This window comes from Chenopodium album, chromosome 17, assembly GCF_948465745.1.
Source record: "Chenopodium album chromosome 17, dcCheAlbu1.1, whole genome shotgun sequence".
NCBI lineage: Eukaryota > Viridiplantae > Streptophyta > Magnoliopsida > Caryophyllales > Amaranthaceae > Chenopodium > Chenopodium album.
The window spans coordinates 2781305-2798077 of NC_137850.1; the positions used below are offsets into that span (position 1 = coordinate 2781305).

The following is a 16773-nucleotide window of genomic DNA, read 5'->3' on the forward strand; positions in this document are numbered from 1 at the left end:
CTAGACTTAGAGTCAAGGTCCTAGTCTTTTGACACCGGAATTGACACCGGAACTTCAAAGTAAGAAGAATATAGACCTTGCTGATAAGTAAATAGCAAATGCCTTATCTAAGAAGTGGTGGGTTTGTGGAAGAAAGGAACCATTTGATTAGGCGGGACCTGTATACCTAAGTGTTAGAATCCGACTCTTTTTGATGTATTAGATTCTCTTTATATGCTTTTTATAGAGTTTCCTTTATGTTTTCTAGGTATGAGGTCCCATTATTGTGTTATTGTCAATACAGTGTTCACTAGGGATTCTCCTTGTAATCAAATTAAAGCTTTTTAAAGAGTGAATGATTAATGAAATCTTAAGCCTTTTACCAAGTGCTGCCTTGCTTTTATGCTTGTTTGTTGTTAGATCTTTATAGATATTGTGTCTTACTTACATAATAGCTCCCCTCCAAACCAACTTGATGCACTAAGAACTCGTGGTTCGGACCCACTTGTGCCCACCTCAAAGTATCGGCCATCACAAGCCCCAACCACCCGCACTCCGTCTCCCAAATAGACATGAGTGCTTCTGAGATTTAATTGCCCGCTTGTGTTGCTTTGTGCTCACAAGCCTCTCTTCCGATCAACGCTAGCGTTCTTGCCGCCAAAAGACTAGAGCATGCCGCACGTTTTGGGACCCAAACTCCTGAACCGTGACACTAAGTCATAAATGTGCTTACTGGCTTACGGTAGTGTTCTATACTCTGAAGTGTAGTTTATGTCTGATCAAATCTAGTGTGTCATTTGCATGCCTTAGGTCATGGTGGTAAATGTTGCTTACTTCGTACTCCCTCGTATCTATTTAAATGTATCATTAGGTTGTGTACAAAGTTTTATGCAAATGAAATAAATTGAGTATTTTAATGTGTGAGTGGGTTAAATTGAGAATTAAATACTTCGTATGTAGATAAAAGATGAGTGGGAGAGTATTTTATTATTAAGAAATGATAATGTGAATATGTGTAAGGAGTATGAAAGAGAGAAATGATTTTTTTTTTTTAAAAAAAAAGACGGGTTAGTGGGAGGGAAGAGAAATAAAATATAGAGAGATATTTCTATATAAAGAAGTAATTTGGAGCATACTTATTCTAATTTGACCTTTTTAATGTGTCACACTTAATTAGATACGAAGGGATATTAAACTGCATTACGAAGTATATTGTTTACGAGTATACGAGTACTTCTTTATTACAAAGGACTGCCTCTTGAAATCTTTTTGTGATGAACTTCGTATATTGTTCGAAGTTGATCACCAGCAACCCAAATGTTACCCCGAGTCCCGACAACTAATATGAACTTTAAGTCTTTAATGGAGCCTCGAATCCTCAAAATCATATAGCCTACTATATAGCATATGCAATACTGGTACATCAATCAATAAAGATTATCAGAGTGGTTATTTTGCTCATTTCCTGTCCTGAAATTCTTAATGGAAGTACACCATATTTACAGATTAATACTTGATAGTGCCATGTCTGAAGATACATGTGCGATGAAAAGAAACTGCAATGTGTGAAATATATTAAACGCAGGGAACAGGCGATTGGTGGTGCAAGGATCAGAAGTTTCTGCGGGTGGTTCTGGTCCTTCTGGACAATACAGTAGTGTATTCACAACAATAGTTTATGGATAAAATAATTAAAATTTTACTGATAATGAACTAATATGAAAAATTTGTTGATCATTGAAGATACAAGAGTGATTATTCATATTTACACTGTACAGGATACATATAATACAGGTATTGTCCTACAGGAGTGTAAATATTTTCTATTCAGGCAGGAGGGGCAACCGCGCAACTGGGGTACCTTCTTTGCCACCCTTTAGTGATACAGAGGTTATTTCATCATCATTTGATGAACCATGTTTGGCATGTTTTGAGGAAGTTGTCTTCTTTGATTTAATCGGAAGAATTTGTAATCGAGGGTTCTGTTCTGTACCTGAGTTCTCTGCAGCCAGCTGGTAACTTTCCACAAGCTTAAGTTGCCGGGCAATTATATCTGAACGTCGAGGAAGAAGTTCTACTGCTTCCCCACCCGGAATCACAATATACTCAATCGCAAGTCGAACTTCCTATTGACACAATCAAAGGTTAGTAAAGTCGATTAGAAATGCGTAGAACTCGAAGCATTCAATGCCACAGTCATGCATATACCAGGGGCAAAAACATTAATGAAATATGCAAATGAAGTGACCCAACTACTTGAAGCATCCTCAAATCGATTCAATCGAAAGGTTAAAAAAACATACTTTGGTAGGAATTTCAATCAAAACAGAAGTCATTTGAGTAGTAATTGGTCTCAAGTGGGTTTCATGACTTTCAGCATATCCCAATATTATTATTTTGTCCTGGTACTGATAGGTAAAGATATTGACAATGAATTTGAATGGAATGTCGTTACCTCTAAAGCATCAAGCTCTTCTAACGAAGGTTTCCGTTCAGGTGCATCATCTTCAATTTCAATGTCAAGCACATCTTTTGAAGGAAGCTTTGACATTGGGCCAAAAGCTTCCATCCCAAGAATCATGCGAATTGCCTTTACCATTTGTGCCATGGTATTTGACTGCAGTGTCATGATGAGGAGTTAAGAGATAATTGTTGTAGCACACATTTTAAGATATTTATTGGTCAAATCAGAAAATTACCTTGATAACAAAAATAGGAACTTGGTGAAATTTAGCAACACCGCGGATCCATGGATTTTGTTTCATCTCTGAACTAGAGGCTAAGATTGCATGCGCTATTCCAATATCATCTGTAGCATCAATTACCTCCTCAAGCCCCATTACTTCTGCTACTTGTAGTAAATCAGCTTCCAATATCTAAAGCACATACATTGATTTAAGTAAGGGGACTTGACATATTTTCCCTCTAAAATATACAGGCCATAATGGCATCATCGCCATCATACTCAGATAGATATCATGATTATGGTCAAAAGACTCAGAACCCATATTTACTTCAATTGCTATCTTAAATTTTGCCAGATTTGTCCATCAAACATTATTTGTGACATGTAGATCAATTCTTTGGTAGCTAATGTAAATAAATTCGCATGAACAAAAAGCATGTTGTGGAACAGGATATTCTCATTTCCTTTCCTGAATGATAATCCCACTGAAATACTAATGCACATTTGTTCAGCTTGCCAAAGGAATCTATAGTGCAAAGCAGATTGGCATATAAACATTCCATTCATCTTACCTTATAAGTGTACACAAAAATTGGTAAGCTGTTCTTTCTTGGACCTTTGGTGTTTCTCCTCTTGGAAAGATGAGGTACAGCCACGTCTTCATTTTCAGACTCTATTTCAGTGCTTCTCTTAGCAGGCTTAATGAACTCAGATTCTTCTTGCTGCTGCTTTTCAGGAACCTTGGCCAAATTATCAGAGCTTTTCACCTCAGGTTCCATGTGACGGATTTCAAATAGAGGGGATTTTCCTGTTACATCAAGAATAAACATAGGTAAGCACCTCAACTCCTGAAGCAAAGACTTTGATGTTAATCTATTTTAATAAATTTATATAAAATACCAGCAAGTATAGCATCGACTGTTGCATCTAATCTGTGATGGACACGACATTCAGTTCTAGAAATCATTTCAACAGCACATGTAAAAGTGGGAGGTCCCTTTCTCTCAAGAACTGTCTTCTGCACTTTTCTTCGCCTTGCTTCTTCATCACCCAAGGTAACACTCTACCAAATAAATAACAATTCAAAGGCAACCAAACATCAGTTATTGTTCATTAAAATTTATGACTATGAAATGCAAAACAATAGGGTTAAGAATTTTAGTGATGCACCTCTATACCACCAACCAGCAGCTGAAGAGAAGGATTTTTCATTATATTATCTATGGTCATGCCGTGAGCAGTCCCGACAAGTTGTACTCCCCTTTGAGCAATGGTACTGGCAGCCAAAGCTTCAAGCTCTGTTCCGATTTCATCAATTATTATTGTCTCAGGCATGTGATTTTCAACAGCCTCAATCATCACCTACACGATTTTAGAAAGAGAGGAAATTAGAGACTAAGATTAAAAGTTACATCGATAATCTCTTGTTTATTAAATTAACAGTGAAGCAATGTGTAATACTCACGTTATGCTGCATATCGACATTAGGCACCTGCATCCTCCTTGCACGACCAATACCTGAATGTGGAACATCACCATCACCTCCAATTTCATTCGACGTGTCCACAATTACCACTCGCTTATTGTGCTCATCTGCTAGTGTTCTTGCAATTTCTCTGGAAGAAAAACAACTTAGTTTTCATTCTTCTGTTTTATTTATTTATTATTTACAGGAAGTAATTTGATGACTATAATGTAGTCAAACATTTAATTTGCAATAAGTAAATTTTACATTTTCCATTTCCTCACTTTATTTCGGCATAGAAAATGCATCACATGACTACACATAGCAGGAAGGAATAATGCCGACCACCTAAGAAAAGCAAAGCAAAGCAAAAAAAGCTTTTGAAGTTTCTAGAGCAAAACATGCAAAGATCTGAGCTTTTATGTCAAAAAAAAAAATGATACTTGTATTGATCAATGGGCAATTTTGATAACAAGCTACTAACTATAGAAACATTTTAAAGGATCTACCTGATCAAGGTGGTTTTGCCAACTCCAGGCGGTCCTATAACCAAGATAGATCCTCCCCCCTCAATCAAATCATGGATGATCTCTGCACTCCCAGAAATCGCTCTACCCACCCGACAAGTAAGCCCAATTATTTGCAACTTACGATTCCGAATGGCACTTATACGATGCAGTGAACGATCAATTCCTGATCGATTGTCATCCGAAAAATCACCCACCTGAACAATGCAGCTAATTCATATAAAAAACAATCTAAATTCCACCACTTTCCACCACACCAAACACCCTGATAAATTAAAAGCTTTCAAATCTAGCTGTTATCACACAAAGACATACCAATAACAGCAAAGTTTTAATTCCTTCTTCAAGTTCAATATAGATTACATTAATTACATAAACAAATAATCGATTTGTTTGAATTAATGGCACCTCGTGTAATGACCATTTGGAAGAAGCAAAATTCTCCTATCCCATCATTTTATCAACAAACAGATCAAACACTACTTCATCCTAACCAATAACATAATCACATTTTATAGAATTAGAAATGAACCAGCTATTTGTATAAAACTATATGCATAAAATTCAATCAAACTACTACCTTAGAAATAGCATGCTGCAAATCCTCAAGCTTGACAGGATCCTGAGAAATGACCCAATCACCAGAAGGAAACCGCGCCAAAGGTTTCCTTCCAAAATCAAGAACAATTTCAATCAAATCCCCAATCTCATCATGACAAGACAAGGAGTTTCTCATCCTAAAAGGAACCAATTCAAGAAACAACTCCAGCTCTGAAGCTGATTCTTCCACTCTATGATTACTAAAATTAGAATTTGTTGTTGTTGGAGTTAGAACAAGAGAATTTGGGGTTAACCCATTTCCGGGAAACAGCCTGTCTGCCGGCCGGCGGATCTCCGGCGACCGGTTAGATGATACGGCGGATCTAGACGGAGCAATTCCTTTACGCCCACCACCTGTTCGACGAAATGCCGCAGAGACCGGGGATAGAAAGTTAGCATTGTTTAAGTAAGAAAAGGTTGATTTTTGGGTTTGATTTACTGATTGCCATGAAGTTTGAAGATCAACCAGCTCAAACCCATAATTTAATGCTTTCATATCTTTCTGGGTTTATTTTTAAAAAAAAAAATAATAAAATTGTTAGAAAATATTGAAAAAGAATTGTTCTTTACTTGAGTTTTATGGTTTTTTTGGCAACCCAGAAATGAAATTTTGAGGAGAGAGAAAATTAAAAAATAAAAATAGAAGATTCGTTAGAATCTCCTCTGTGATTGGAGAAGAAGTGGGGTCAACTGAAGTTGTCATCCTGAAGAACACTCTAAAGAGAAGACACGTGGAGGCGTTGTTCCACACAAGCTCAAAAGAAGAAACTGAGTAATCCAAAAGACTAAAATCGGTATTTTTCTTAACTACCTGCCTAATTTGAAAAAATGAAAAGTTATTACGTACACTTAACTAATTTAATAATGTGAGACTGTGAGAGTAATTCTCTTGATCTTTTTGAAGAAGGCTCGTTTTGATTAAGACAATTTAAATGCTAAACTAGTTTTTAGGCTCGCGCAATATCCCAACACGAGTTGTTATATTATTTTCACAATAAAAATCCTTACTAATAATTAATTAATTTTGATTGAATGACATGTTATATAGTAAATTGTAATAGATTAGTGGCTAACACCGTAGAAATAAACTTAAGGTTGTGTGTTTAAATATGTTAAGATCCATATTTTTAAATACATGGAGTGAAAGATCGGATTAAATGAGGAATTGTTACATGGCTTATACATATGAAGCTAAAAACTCGATTAAATGAGGAGAGCGTTACATGACATCTAAACTTGTTTATGAACACCTTTTAATATATAGTATAGATTAACAGTAGTGTTATATGGAGTATAAGTTTATCTCAGATAAAATCATAATGGAAATTATATTGATTAAAATAGAGTCCGCTGTACTTAAATTTATGCGTTGAATTTGTTTTAGCTGAGGGTCTATTCACTTCAACTTAATTTCAGTTCAGTTCAACTCCAGTTCAGTTCAGTTCAACTCCAGTTCAGTTCAGTTCAGCTCCTAATTTCCTTCTCTCATAAAATATTCATTTCAACTCAGTTTAGTTCAGTTCAGCTCCTAATTTCCTTCTCTCATAAAATATTCATTTCAGCTTAGTTCAGTACAGTTCAGTTCAGTTCAGTTCGGTTCAGCTCCAATCAGTTTAGTTTAGTTTAGCTCCAATCAATTCAGTTCAGTTCACTTCAGTAAATTGAACAGGCCCTGAGTCAAATGGAACCTTGAAAAAAAAAACGTTTAAATTACAGAGTATACTTTATCAATTATCATATAAAGATTACATGTGGAATATGATGAATTGTAGTTTTTTTTTTTTTTTTGGATAAAAGATTCTATTAACGAAAAACAGGATTACAACCTAAAATAGAATACTAAACAACCTAAAAGACACACACTAATAACCATTATAGGAAGAACGAAGCGAACAAAACACTGAAAGAGTCTTGCAGCAAACTGATAGCTGCGGAGCCCGGACAACCAAAAAACGGAACCACATCCCTACCATGGACCAAGAGAAGCCAAATTAACTAAAACAATCGAGATGGACTAAGAGCGTAGATCATAAACATTAAAGAGAACCTGAACTGGTATTGACGGCGAAGGAAACTCATGATGGAAAAAAAAAGGGAGACGGAAGAACCTGAAATATGCATCTTGTTGTTGAAGAACGGACCTATGACACCATTCCACTCCTAGGGGTTGAAAAGCACAATTGCTTCCTAGGAGTCTGGGAACACAACCTATAGAGTCATTTACTTTAAAGACTCTATGAGAAATCGTGCATCCAAATGCAGGTTCTCTTCTTGCAACTCTACCAACAGAGAATGCAAGAAAATGGAGGACTTTGCTTAACCCAAACATCAAAGATGGGTAGCCTCCTTCAAGATTTTGAATAACAACGATGACTGACCTTGTCATACCCAAACTAACAAAGGGATTGATAGCAATTGTATGAACGCCCATATCATCCCATAACCAAACAATAAGACCTGCAAACAAAACTCTTCCGTCAAAACCACACTCCTCCTGCAAACTCCATATGTAGGGAAACCTATCCACTTGCGCTAATAACTTCACCCCCGAAACTTGTTTTAACCACCAGGGGAACATATTCACACCCCGATAAGGCTACTAGAAGGGCCACCAACCAAACTAACAAGCGATTGTGTAAGCTTATAACCTCTAAAACCAGCCAACAAGGCTCAAAAAACCACGTCAACACTTCGTTAACTCGCAAAACTAGAACTACTATATAGAACTTGTAGGGAATATTTTAAGCATCCCACACTTGAGTCCCACTGTAATCATACACTTAAGCATGGTGGCGTCCAAAGGGAAGGAAGTTAGAGCAAAAGAGTCGCCAAAAAGTTTTAGGAACTTGTAAACTGTTCATAGGGTGAAGGTTACACCCCTTCATGATACATGAGATCGCTAACTCCATAGTGGTCCGGAACCATGACTGGATATTCGGGGATGAAGGTACAAAAAATAGGCCTCTACTTTATTTTTCTCATATTCATGTGCGCTTTCTGGCTAACATACAAACAATATATTAACCGTAAACATGTTTAATCTATGTTGGTTGATTGTTAATGCACAGACAAATCTATTATTGGCAATCACTTGAATTAAAGTCACATTAGCCTAAACAAAATTATTACTTATCTTATTAAACGTGATTTCAAGTACAAATTCCCTTTAAACCTGCAAGAAAGGGCATGATCAAGCAATAACAATGATATATCAAGCAACATAATAATATTGATACAACAAATCATCATCATAACGATATTTTCATCAAAGCATAATTTTATTAGCAAGATCCTAGGCATGATACTAACATGATTAATAATAAATCCTAACATGTCGCTAAGCAATAAAAATCAAAGCTTTATTCCTATATTAACATGATATAAGAAATAGAAAGCAACCTAAACATGATACTTGAAAGCAATAAATAACATCCTAACATAATACTAGGAATCATAATTACATCATAATATGATATTAGGAATTAAAATAATCTATGCATGATTCCTAAAGAAATAAAGCAATAGAATTACTCACTTTGTTGGCTCGTATCTCTTTCTATCAAAACAATACACACGTCAGTAACTTCAAAGAAATATTAAATCAAACAATTAATTTAAATAATTGAAATAGGGATTTGGGACTAAATCCTCAAAAATTATCAACCTTTCACGTCTAGGGCGAAGACAACTTCGAGCTCGGTTATGTATGTCTAAGTCTCGTGATGGACGTATGGTGTTTTTGGAAAAGGCAAGGCTTAGAAGAGAGAGAAAGAATAAGAAGAGAGAGAAAGAATAAGAAGATGATCGAAAACAGGGAAATACGACCCTATTTATAGAGAAAAAAATCGTCCGGAAGCGATCAGAAAAGATCGAATTTCAATTAGAGTAAAAGCGCTCCCATCGCGACGCAACAGGGATATCGCGACACGATGGTTTTGTCGCGATGCAATAGGCCTATCGTGTCGCGTGCGATAGGCCTATCGCGACGCGATGGGCCTGTCGCAGTGCGATGGTGCTGCATGATAAATATTACCGTATGGAGACCTTTTCCCAATATAATTAGGTAATTAGAGTTCGTATTTTATTATTAAAAACAGATTAAATCTTTTTAAAACACTTGTTTTATTCCAACTAAAATCCTTTATCCTTTCTAAATCAAACAAAAATATAATTATTAATCCTAATCTCTTTAGAACTTAAAATAACCTTCTAGATTATTCCAGAAAATTAAAGTAATTCCTAATGACTTTAGAAATAATGATTAATGGACCCTTCACTTGATCATTGGGTCGTCCATAAAACTCATTTAAGATCTAATTTAGTATTTTGGCTATAACTTCCTCATTGTTCATCGGAATTGGGCCTATAATATATCGTTGGAAAGCTCTTTTCGAACCCCATCCAACTACACAATTATTGGACCTATATTAAAGACCAAAATAAATTAGATTGGACATTTTTTCATAAATAGGATACGAAAAGAAGGATTTTCGAAAATAGAAAGAACTATTTTTATCAAAAACAGAGAAATCACAAGACTCTTCCACTTTTCACCTCATTCGATAATCAATGACGTGAAAGATACTCATCACTGGGTTTGGTTTTGGGGAGACACAATCAAGTATCTACAGATTTCTAACTCATGACCAAGCAGAGAAAGAAAATTATTTAAAAACAAGTACCCAAACAACAAAACAAGCAACTTATACAAGAACAACATAATAAAGCTAAAGCAAACCAATAACAACAACTAAACAAAAACAAGCACACAAACAATGTGAGAACATAGGAAAAGGCTACAAGAACCGGACAAACCTCACCGACAACAACCCAAACTAACACCAAGAAAATCGTCAACGGCAACGCAGCAAGAACCCCTCGTTGAACCTAACCTTGGATACACGAGGAAACCCTAGCCTTGACTTCACCTTTACTGTCGGGAAATTAATTAACGAAATTGCTTTCGACAGCGGCGTTAAGAGTAGCCTTTGGTTCTTGAGTCACTAAAACTAGCCGCAAAAAACTTGACGATTTACCAAAAACCACGAACCCACCGAAGAGGACTCTCCCCTGAATTCTTCACCTACGGACCCTAAAAAGCGAAAAATAAACCACCAGAAAAGAGAACTGACATACAGACTAGGCTTGCCGGCGACGGCTAGCGAAACACGCTAGTCGCCGGCGAGCAAGGCTTGGGAAAAAGGGGGGCGGTGGAGGCAGTGGAAGATAAGGATGGGGGTTAGAGAGAGAAAGGGTCTTCTTGTCTGCTTAATATTATAGTGATGAATTGTAGTTTAAACTGTATAAAAGATATACAAGCAAAGCAAGCATTCTATGATGACTTCCTTAAAAATCAAAACCCACTCAACTTACAATATTTGGATTTTAGAAAGAGTGAGTAAATTTTAATATGTGAAGCAACCAAAATCTGATAAAAGACCTTTCAGAATTCACACGAAGATATTCCGCCTGTAACAGAAATGCTTCTGAGCAACCATATGAGCAGCTATAAGTGAATTGGCATCTGCTTCAGTATCATTATTTTTTACCATACTCTCAAAGAGATCATCACAGTGAATAAAATCACTCATGGACAGCACAACTGCAGGAGTTGCTTGATCATCAACAGAAATCTTTCAAGAGTTAATCGAGTCACCATTTTTGTAAGTCTCTTCTTCATTTCATTGAATTTCACAACCATCTTCACTTCTTCAGTGGGCTTCTGCACTATGTTTATACTTCATACTCGGTAGGACACAATGAGCTATGAACTAAAGCTCATTCACTATTGGTACTCTCTTGGCAAAAGTGCTAACTAACACATTTTAAACAGAGCCCTTCGCCCAATTCACGAGTTTCAGCTACCTTCCACACAATATTAGTGACAGAGGGAGAGAAAGAGGCCCAGATATCATGGGCTGTGTCACAACAAAGGTAAAGAGTGTGATAACTAACAGAACATCAAAATTTTGCCTTCATTTACTACTCAAAAAGAGGGAGGCCCAAATAGGGCAGATAACAGGATTTGTCATGATATTGGCAGTTTTGGCACAGATAGGAATAGAAAAACTCCGAACATATATCAAACGAGAATATAATATCACTTGCTAGAGTTGCTACACAAAAGTTGAAATATTGTTACAAAACTGTAGTGATTTCGGTACACAGATTGCAGAAGCTAACTCAACAGCACGCCTCTACATTCTTTCCTCACTGATGTATCTGAAAAAACTCTCCCCACTCATCCATCTAAAGGCAGTACAACACAATACGGTTATGAGCTACCAACTATGTCAACATGCTCCAATGTTCCAGTAAAACGATGACAAGGGAAGAATTGCCATTTGCCTGTATTTAAGATGATTTTTGCTTATCTAAGACCCCATCAAAACTGATCTGCAGCAGATTGTCACTCTTTCCACATATCTGCCAGCTCATCACGCTCCATTGGGTTTGACAACTCATGCATTTTCCTCCTAGTCTTTGCTTTAACCTTCTTAACATATTTGCCAGCCTTCTTTTTCTTCTGCAGAGACCGTATCTACAAGCACAAAAAAACGTCATCAAATCTCAGGAAAAACATGTGTAAATGGGAGGCATCCAAGAGTCTATTTATTTGCTTGATTTTGTAATGAAATGCAAGTATGGTTTACAAGAATAAATAAAAGATATCAAGGTCAAAAGAAAATAGTGGCAATAAATCATCTACCTGATTTGGTGAAATATAGAAGGGATTCTCATACAAAGTTGGACCGCCAAAGCTCCCACCAAATATTTTGATGGGATTTAAACAGAACCTTGGGCCAACCTACCAATTGACCAAGCCACAAATTAATCAGATAGTCATGAAAAGAGAGTATCTAATTAACAATGTAGTTCAGAATTTGAACCTCTGTAAGGGTCATCTTGTCCAAGCCACCTCTGTCCATTTTTGTTGGTTCATTATGCGGAACAGTAATCTGTTGAGAAAGAGGAGAATTTTGACAAAAGAAAAAACAAAGTTAAACCATCAATCCAAGAGCAAAATCTACAGTGAAACAGAGCACAAAATGACATTGAAAGCACACCGAAGTTATTCAAGTGATAATCAAGGTAGAAATCAGATGTTAAGAATATCCGTCCGCAGGAAGTATAGTCAATTTGTTCATTAATCTAAATTAGTCTACAGTCATACAAAATATATATTCACCCTTCAATTTCAATGCAAGAAGTTGGTTGTAGCATAACATAAATCCAAAAGAAAATTCATCCATATGCTTTTGGATATATGAGATTATGAGTTTATAGCAAAGATTCGCTAATTATGCTCTACTATACAGCAAGGACAGAGAGAACAGTGCCCGGATCATTGATGCACCAGAAGTAACAAAATGAGTCCTATCGTTTTACCAAGTTGTACAAATGCAACAGCGACAAATTCACAATAACCGACACAATTACTGGACCAAGTGACGAAGGAATCATTTGTGTTAATGATGATCCATAATAAAGCATAACCAAGATGTATGATAGTCATTCGCAGATGATTTTGTTATACAAACCTGGTAGTTTCTAAACCAGATATGATCATCAACAATTGAAAAGGCAAAGACATGATCATGAAAAGGCTTTGATTTCCTGTGATCCTTTGGAATCTGGAATATCTGAAATGAAGGAAGAAATTATTAACGAATGCAATATAGTGATAAAGCACCCAAGGGCCAAGGGTATACAAATGTAAGCATGCACATCATCATTAAACAACAATTGCACAACAAACCAGCAGTAATTTACACTTATTGATTATTCGATTAGTGGGCCAAAAGATTGCAAGAGAGTAATTGAACCACATGTAACATCCCTCTAGCTACAAAGAGAAATACTAAATAACACATACACATACATTATTACAAACATGCCTAGACTACCAGTCAAAGAAGGTACACAAATGATTTTTTCAAAAAAAGAACAGTTTTCTGCCTTGCCTGTCAGCATGCTAACAAAGGTCATATAACCACCTTTGAGCAGGCTATAAAAGGCCATATAATCACATTTACAAATAGTATAGCGACTCTACAAGACATTTTATTAAATAAAAATGAGAAGTAAAATCAAAGTGATACTGGAAAGAATATCTGATATAAGGTTGTCCTCATGAAAGCAAGGACATAAATTATCGAAGTATGTAGACAATATGAAACCAATAGTTCAACTAAAGATTCATAAATTCAACACTAAAGTATCACCTTTTTTTATCAACTTTATCAAACAGGCAGACACATTTACTAGAACCACATATATGGATGAACAAATTAAGTTACCTGCAACATCAACTCCTTCAAAAGCATCCAGTGCGGTTCCTTGTCAAAATTAGCCGAGAATGTCAATAAAGGACGTGAACCTTTCAAATGGTTCCCAGTGAGCTTTAATTCTTCCATTGTATGCACTGAACAGGAAAATGAAATTAATTCATTAGGATAATTCCAACCATAAGCACACATATTCTCCACTAACTTTTCAATAAAAGTCACCTGCATTAACCAAAAATTTAACTGATGGACCATCTGGACTCTTGGCCATCCACAAGTAAAGATCTTTATGTTTCCTACACTGGCAGATATAACAGAGAACCACCAATCAGTAAAGGAACCAGAAAAATATTAACTTAAAAAAAAAATAAATAAATAAAAAATTGAATAACTTTCTGTAGAAAATTAACTTAAATTTCATGGTAGCAATGTAGCATGGCCAGATGGCCCAGATTAGCATCAAATCAACATTTCTACGACAAATGGTAAATAACTTTTAATCTCAAAATGTGCATGTTATTACAAAATTCTCATTTTAAATGAATAATTACAGCTGAAAAGAGAAATAAGAAGCATAATGAGACATTTTCTGAATCCCTGATGGAATTTTAATTAAAAGTCAAAAAAGAAACAGATTATTTCAAAATATGATACATACAAATGAACTAAGAAGATAGAAGTCCATATACTTAAAGAATATTTTTTATATTTTTGTTACATTTCAAGTTACCATAGTTACTTGAGTGATCGAACATTAGAAGTTTGCAGCTTTTATAATACTCCCTCCATCCCTATTTGTTTGCCCATTGTATTCCTTGGGGTCAGACTTTAAAATCTTACTCCACAAATTCTCACCAACTTATAAGAAATAATATAGTCATGTGAAATCTTGGTTAGATTCATTATAATGTTTGCTTTAAAAATCATATCTTTATAATTTTTACAACTACAAAATAGGAGATATTCATGTTTTAAGTCGTGTCTCGAAGATTGTGAACAAACAAATGGGGCAACAAATAGAGACAGAGGGGGTGACAGTATGGTCTCTTAATCCCTAATGAACAAGACTTTAGACTAATAAAAGGACATATAAGAAAAATCCCAAAGTTTCATATTAAGCGCAACAATTGAAGATAGGCCACATCGTGAATCTTGGGATTATTGTTGGCTATATAATAACAGTATTGAAATCAAATTATGCTTCAAACACATACTCCTACATCCAACAAAAAGCCTAAGCAATAATGAAGCTCTTTCAATATGATAATGCACCACAAAAATTATACCTTCCATCCTATAGAGTTTATGAATTTATTCTGTCCTGATATGCTGATATCAATTCTGAAAGTCATGGACAGCTAAAAGTTCTAGAATCAAAGCCGTATAGTATTTAAGATTATCACACACCTATTATTGATGGTTTTGTATTTCTATAATTTCCATCACATGTTCTTATGCATAATCATTGATGGCTTCAGTTTCGCACGAATTTCAATCAAATGATTTTACATTACCTATTTCAATTTAGTAATATACACAGCATACTAATGTACACTCAAACACTGACAGCTAATAATACCTCAAAAAACATGCAGGAAGAGCAGTTCTTGAGCTCAACAAGCTCATTCAAAGTGGCACCTTTACTCTCCTTCGATTCGACCTTACTATCCCTCTTCGAATGCGGCAAAAGCGACGCCACATTCAACATCAAATGTCGATACCTAATAATTCAACAATCAAACAACCTTAACCAACAATATCCCCCAAAAATCAAACAAATTTCAACAACAAAACAGAAAAACCTAAATTCCTTTCACAAAATTTCAATCAAATACCTGAAATTAATCCGACGAGAACAAGTAATAAGAACCTTCTCTTTGTTACGGAAAATAGGAGCATGAACAGCGTCACTATTTTCTCTCTCCTCACCATCTTCCTCCAGAGGTTTGGTCTTCCACCCTAACAAAGTCCTCTTCGGCCTCTCTGGTGCGACGGCGTTCTTCTTCGCTTCTGCCTCTGCGGCTGCTGCTGCGGCAGCAGCTTGGGTTTCGGAATGCTTTCTCTTCTTACCCATCAGCAATTTCTTAGAGCTTTTTCTCTCTCCTTTAATGGAGTTTTTGAGGTATAGTTAGGGTTTTGCTAAAACCCTAATTTTGTTGCAGAATTTGGTGACGAGGGTTTTACGAAGTAAGATGAAAGAAATATCAGATATGGAATTGGGTTGTAATGGGCTATTGTAAGAAACTAAGGGCTACTGGGCCTTTCAGCTTGTAAACTTTTTTTTTTTTTATGATGGAAATTAGCTACTATAAAATATTAAATTTTTTTTTTTTTTTTTCTAAAAAAATGCAACAGTAAAGAAGAGAGAAAAGGCTCTAACTTGATTAGGGGTTACTCGGTCAAGAGTAACTCGAGTAACCCCTGACTCAAGTAACTCTTACTATTTATGATTATCATATATTCATAGGGTAGTTCTTACTAATAATAGATGTGTAATTGAATAAAGGGTTTATATATTAGAAAGATTTTGAAGGACATGAGCTGAATGAATTGGACATAACTACTTAAGCATATGAAATCCTCCATTTCCAATTGTAATATCGTGAACTGGTAATGGAGATAATTTCTATCATGTCATACTATAATTGTTCAGCCTAATAACTTAATTTATATTTTTCAATTCATTTGTTATTTTGAATTTCTTGTTAACATTTTGTAACCATTATTCTTCACTATTTCTTTTTTCCTTAGGAAATGGTCAATATTTACTTGTTTGTTAGTAAGACCTATCAAAAATGTCAAATATCACAAGGGAACATCCCTTAGTCAATCTAAACTCAAACTTGGTTGTCGATTATGGCCAAGCACAATTCCTTTGCTCCCTTTTCTTGCATGAATATTTGATATTGCTATATTCCTTTTGAGATTTGAGCTTATCAAGGCTCTAAAGGCCTGTTCTCTTCAGCTTATTTTCATTTCAATTCAGCTCCAATCAGTTCAGTTCAATTCCTAATTTCCTTCTTTCATAAAATAATCAGTTCAGTTCAGTAAATCATAATAGGCCCTAAGATAACAAGTGTATCTCTACATGCATATCATAGGCCCTATTTAAAGCTCCCATGCCTTTTCTTCCCTGCAATTCTTTGTTGCAGCAAGGTCTTCTTATTGTTTGTGATTGGGAGTAACATCTTCGAAAAGGACCACAGAATGATCTCGCAGTGACAGATC

General features: G+C 35.6%; 2 protein-coding genes across 3 annotated transcripts; both read right to left on the reverse strand.

Annotated features, from left to right (window-relative positions):
* Positions 1 to 1693: 1693 nt before the first annotated feature.
* Positions 1694 to 5879, reverse strand: LOC145589384 (protein SEEDLING PLASTID DEVELOPMENT 1-like). Its single transcript, XM_081645926.1, has 9 exons — positions 5238 to 5879; positions 4640 to 4854; positions 4131 to 4281; positions 3836 to 4027; positions 3566 to 3728; positions 3238 to 3473; positions 2679 to 2855; positions 2435 to 2596; positions 1694 to 2105 (listed from the first exon to the last, which is right to left on the reverse strand). Exons 1-9 carry the CDS (start codon positions 5751 to 5753, stop codon positions 1803 to 1805), a joined length of 2115 nt encoding a protein of 704 aa, XP_081502052.1. The 5' UTR covers positions 5754 to 5879; the 3' UTR covers positions 1694 to 1802.
* Positions 5880 to 11317: 5438 nt separating this feature from the next.
* Positions 11318 to 15754, reverse strand: LOC145587390 (ribosome biogenesis protein BRX1 homolog 1-like). 2 transcript variants are annotated; one of them, XM_081644125.1, is made up of 8 exons: positions 15381 to 15754; positions 15125 to 15266; positions 13768 to 13846; positions 13558 to 13682; positions 12799 to 12900; positions 12148 to 12216; positions 11967 to 12065; positions 11318 to 11798 (listed from the first exon to the last, which is right to left on the reverse strand). In XM_081644125.1, exons 1-8 carry the CDS (start codon positions 15617 to 15619, stop codon positions 11667 to 11669), a joined length of 987 nt encoding a protein of 328 aa, XP_081500251.1. In that variant the 5' UTR covers positions 15620 to 15754; the 3' UTR covers positions 11318 to 11666. The 2 variants fall into 2 exon arrangements, with proteins under 2 accessions (XP_081500251.1, XP_081500252.1); XM_081644126.1 differs by lacking the exon at positions 12799 to 12900.
* Between the last annotated feature and the right edge of the window lie 1019 nt (positions 15755 to 16773).

Bases quoted from the DNA above. Each gene is read 5' to 3' on its own strand.
- LOC145589384 (XM_081645926.1), bottom strand. From the start codon at position 5,753: ATGAAAGCATTAAATTATGGGTTTGAGCTGGTTGATCTTCAAACTTCA. The intron at 4,855-5,237 runs GTAGTAGTTTGA...TGCATTGTTCAG, and splicing joins TGCAGCATGCTATTTCTAAG to GTGGGTGATTTTTCGGATGA. The intron at 2,597-2,678 runs GTAATTTTCTGA...ATGACACTGCAG, and splicing joins TTCCTATTTTTGTTATCAAG to TCAAATACCATGGCACAAAT.
- LOC145587390 (XM_081644125.1), bottom strand. From the start codon at position 15,619: ATGGGTAAGAAGAGAAAGCATTCCGAAACCCAAGCTGCTGCCGCAGCA. The intron at 13,683-13,767 runs GTGACTTTTATT...TTTCCTGTTCAG, and splicing joins TAAATTTTTGGTTAATGCAG to TGCATACAATGGAAGAATTA. The intron at 12,901-13,557 runs GTAACTTAATTT...CCTTCATTTCAG, and splicing joins TGAAGGAGTTGATGTTGCAG to ATATTCCAGATTCCAAAGGA.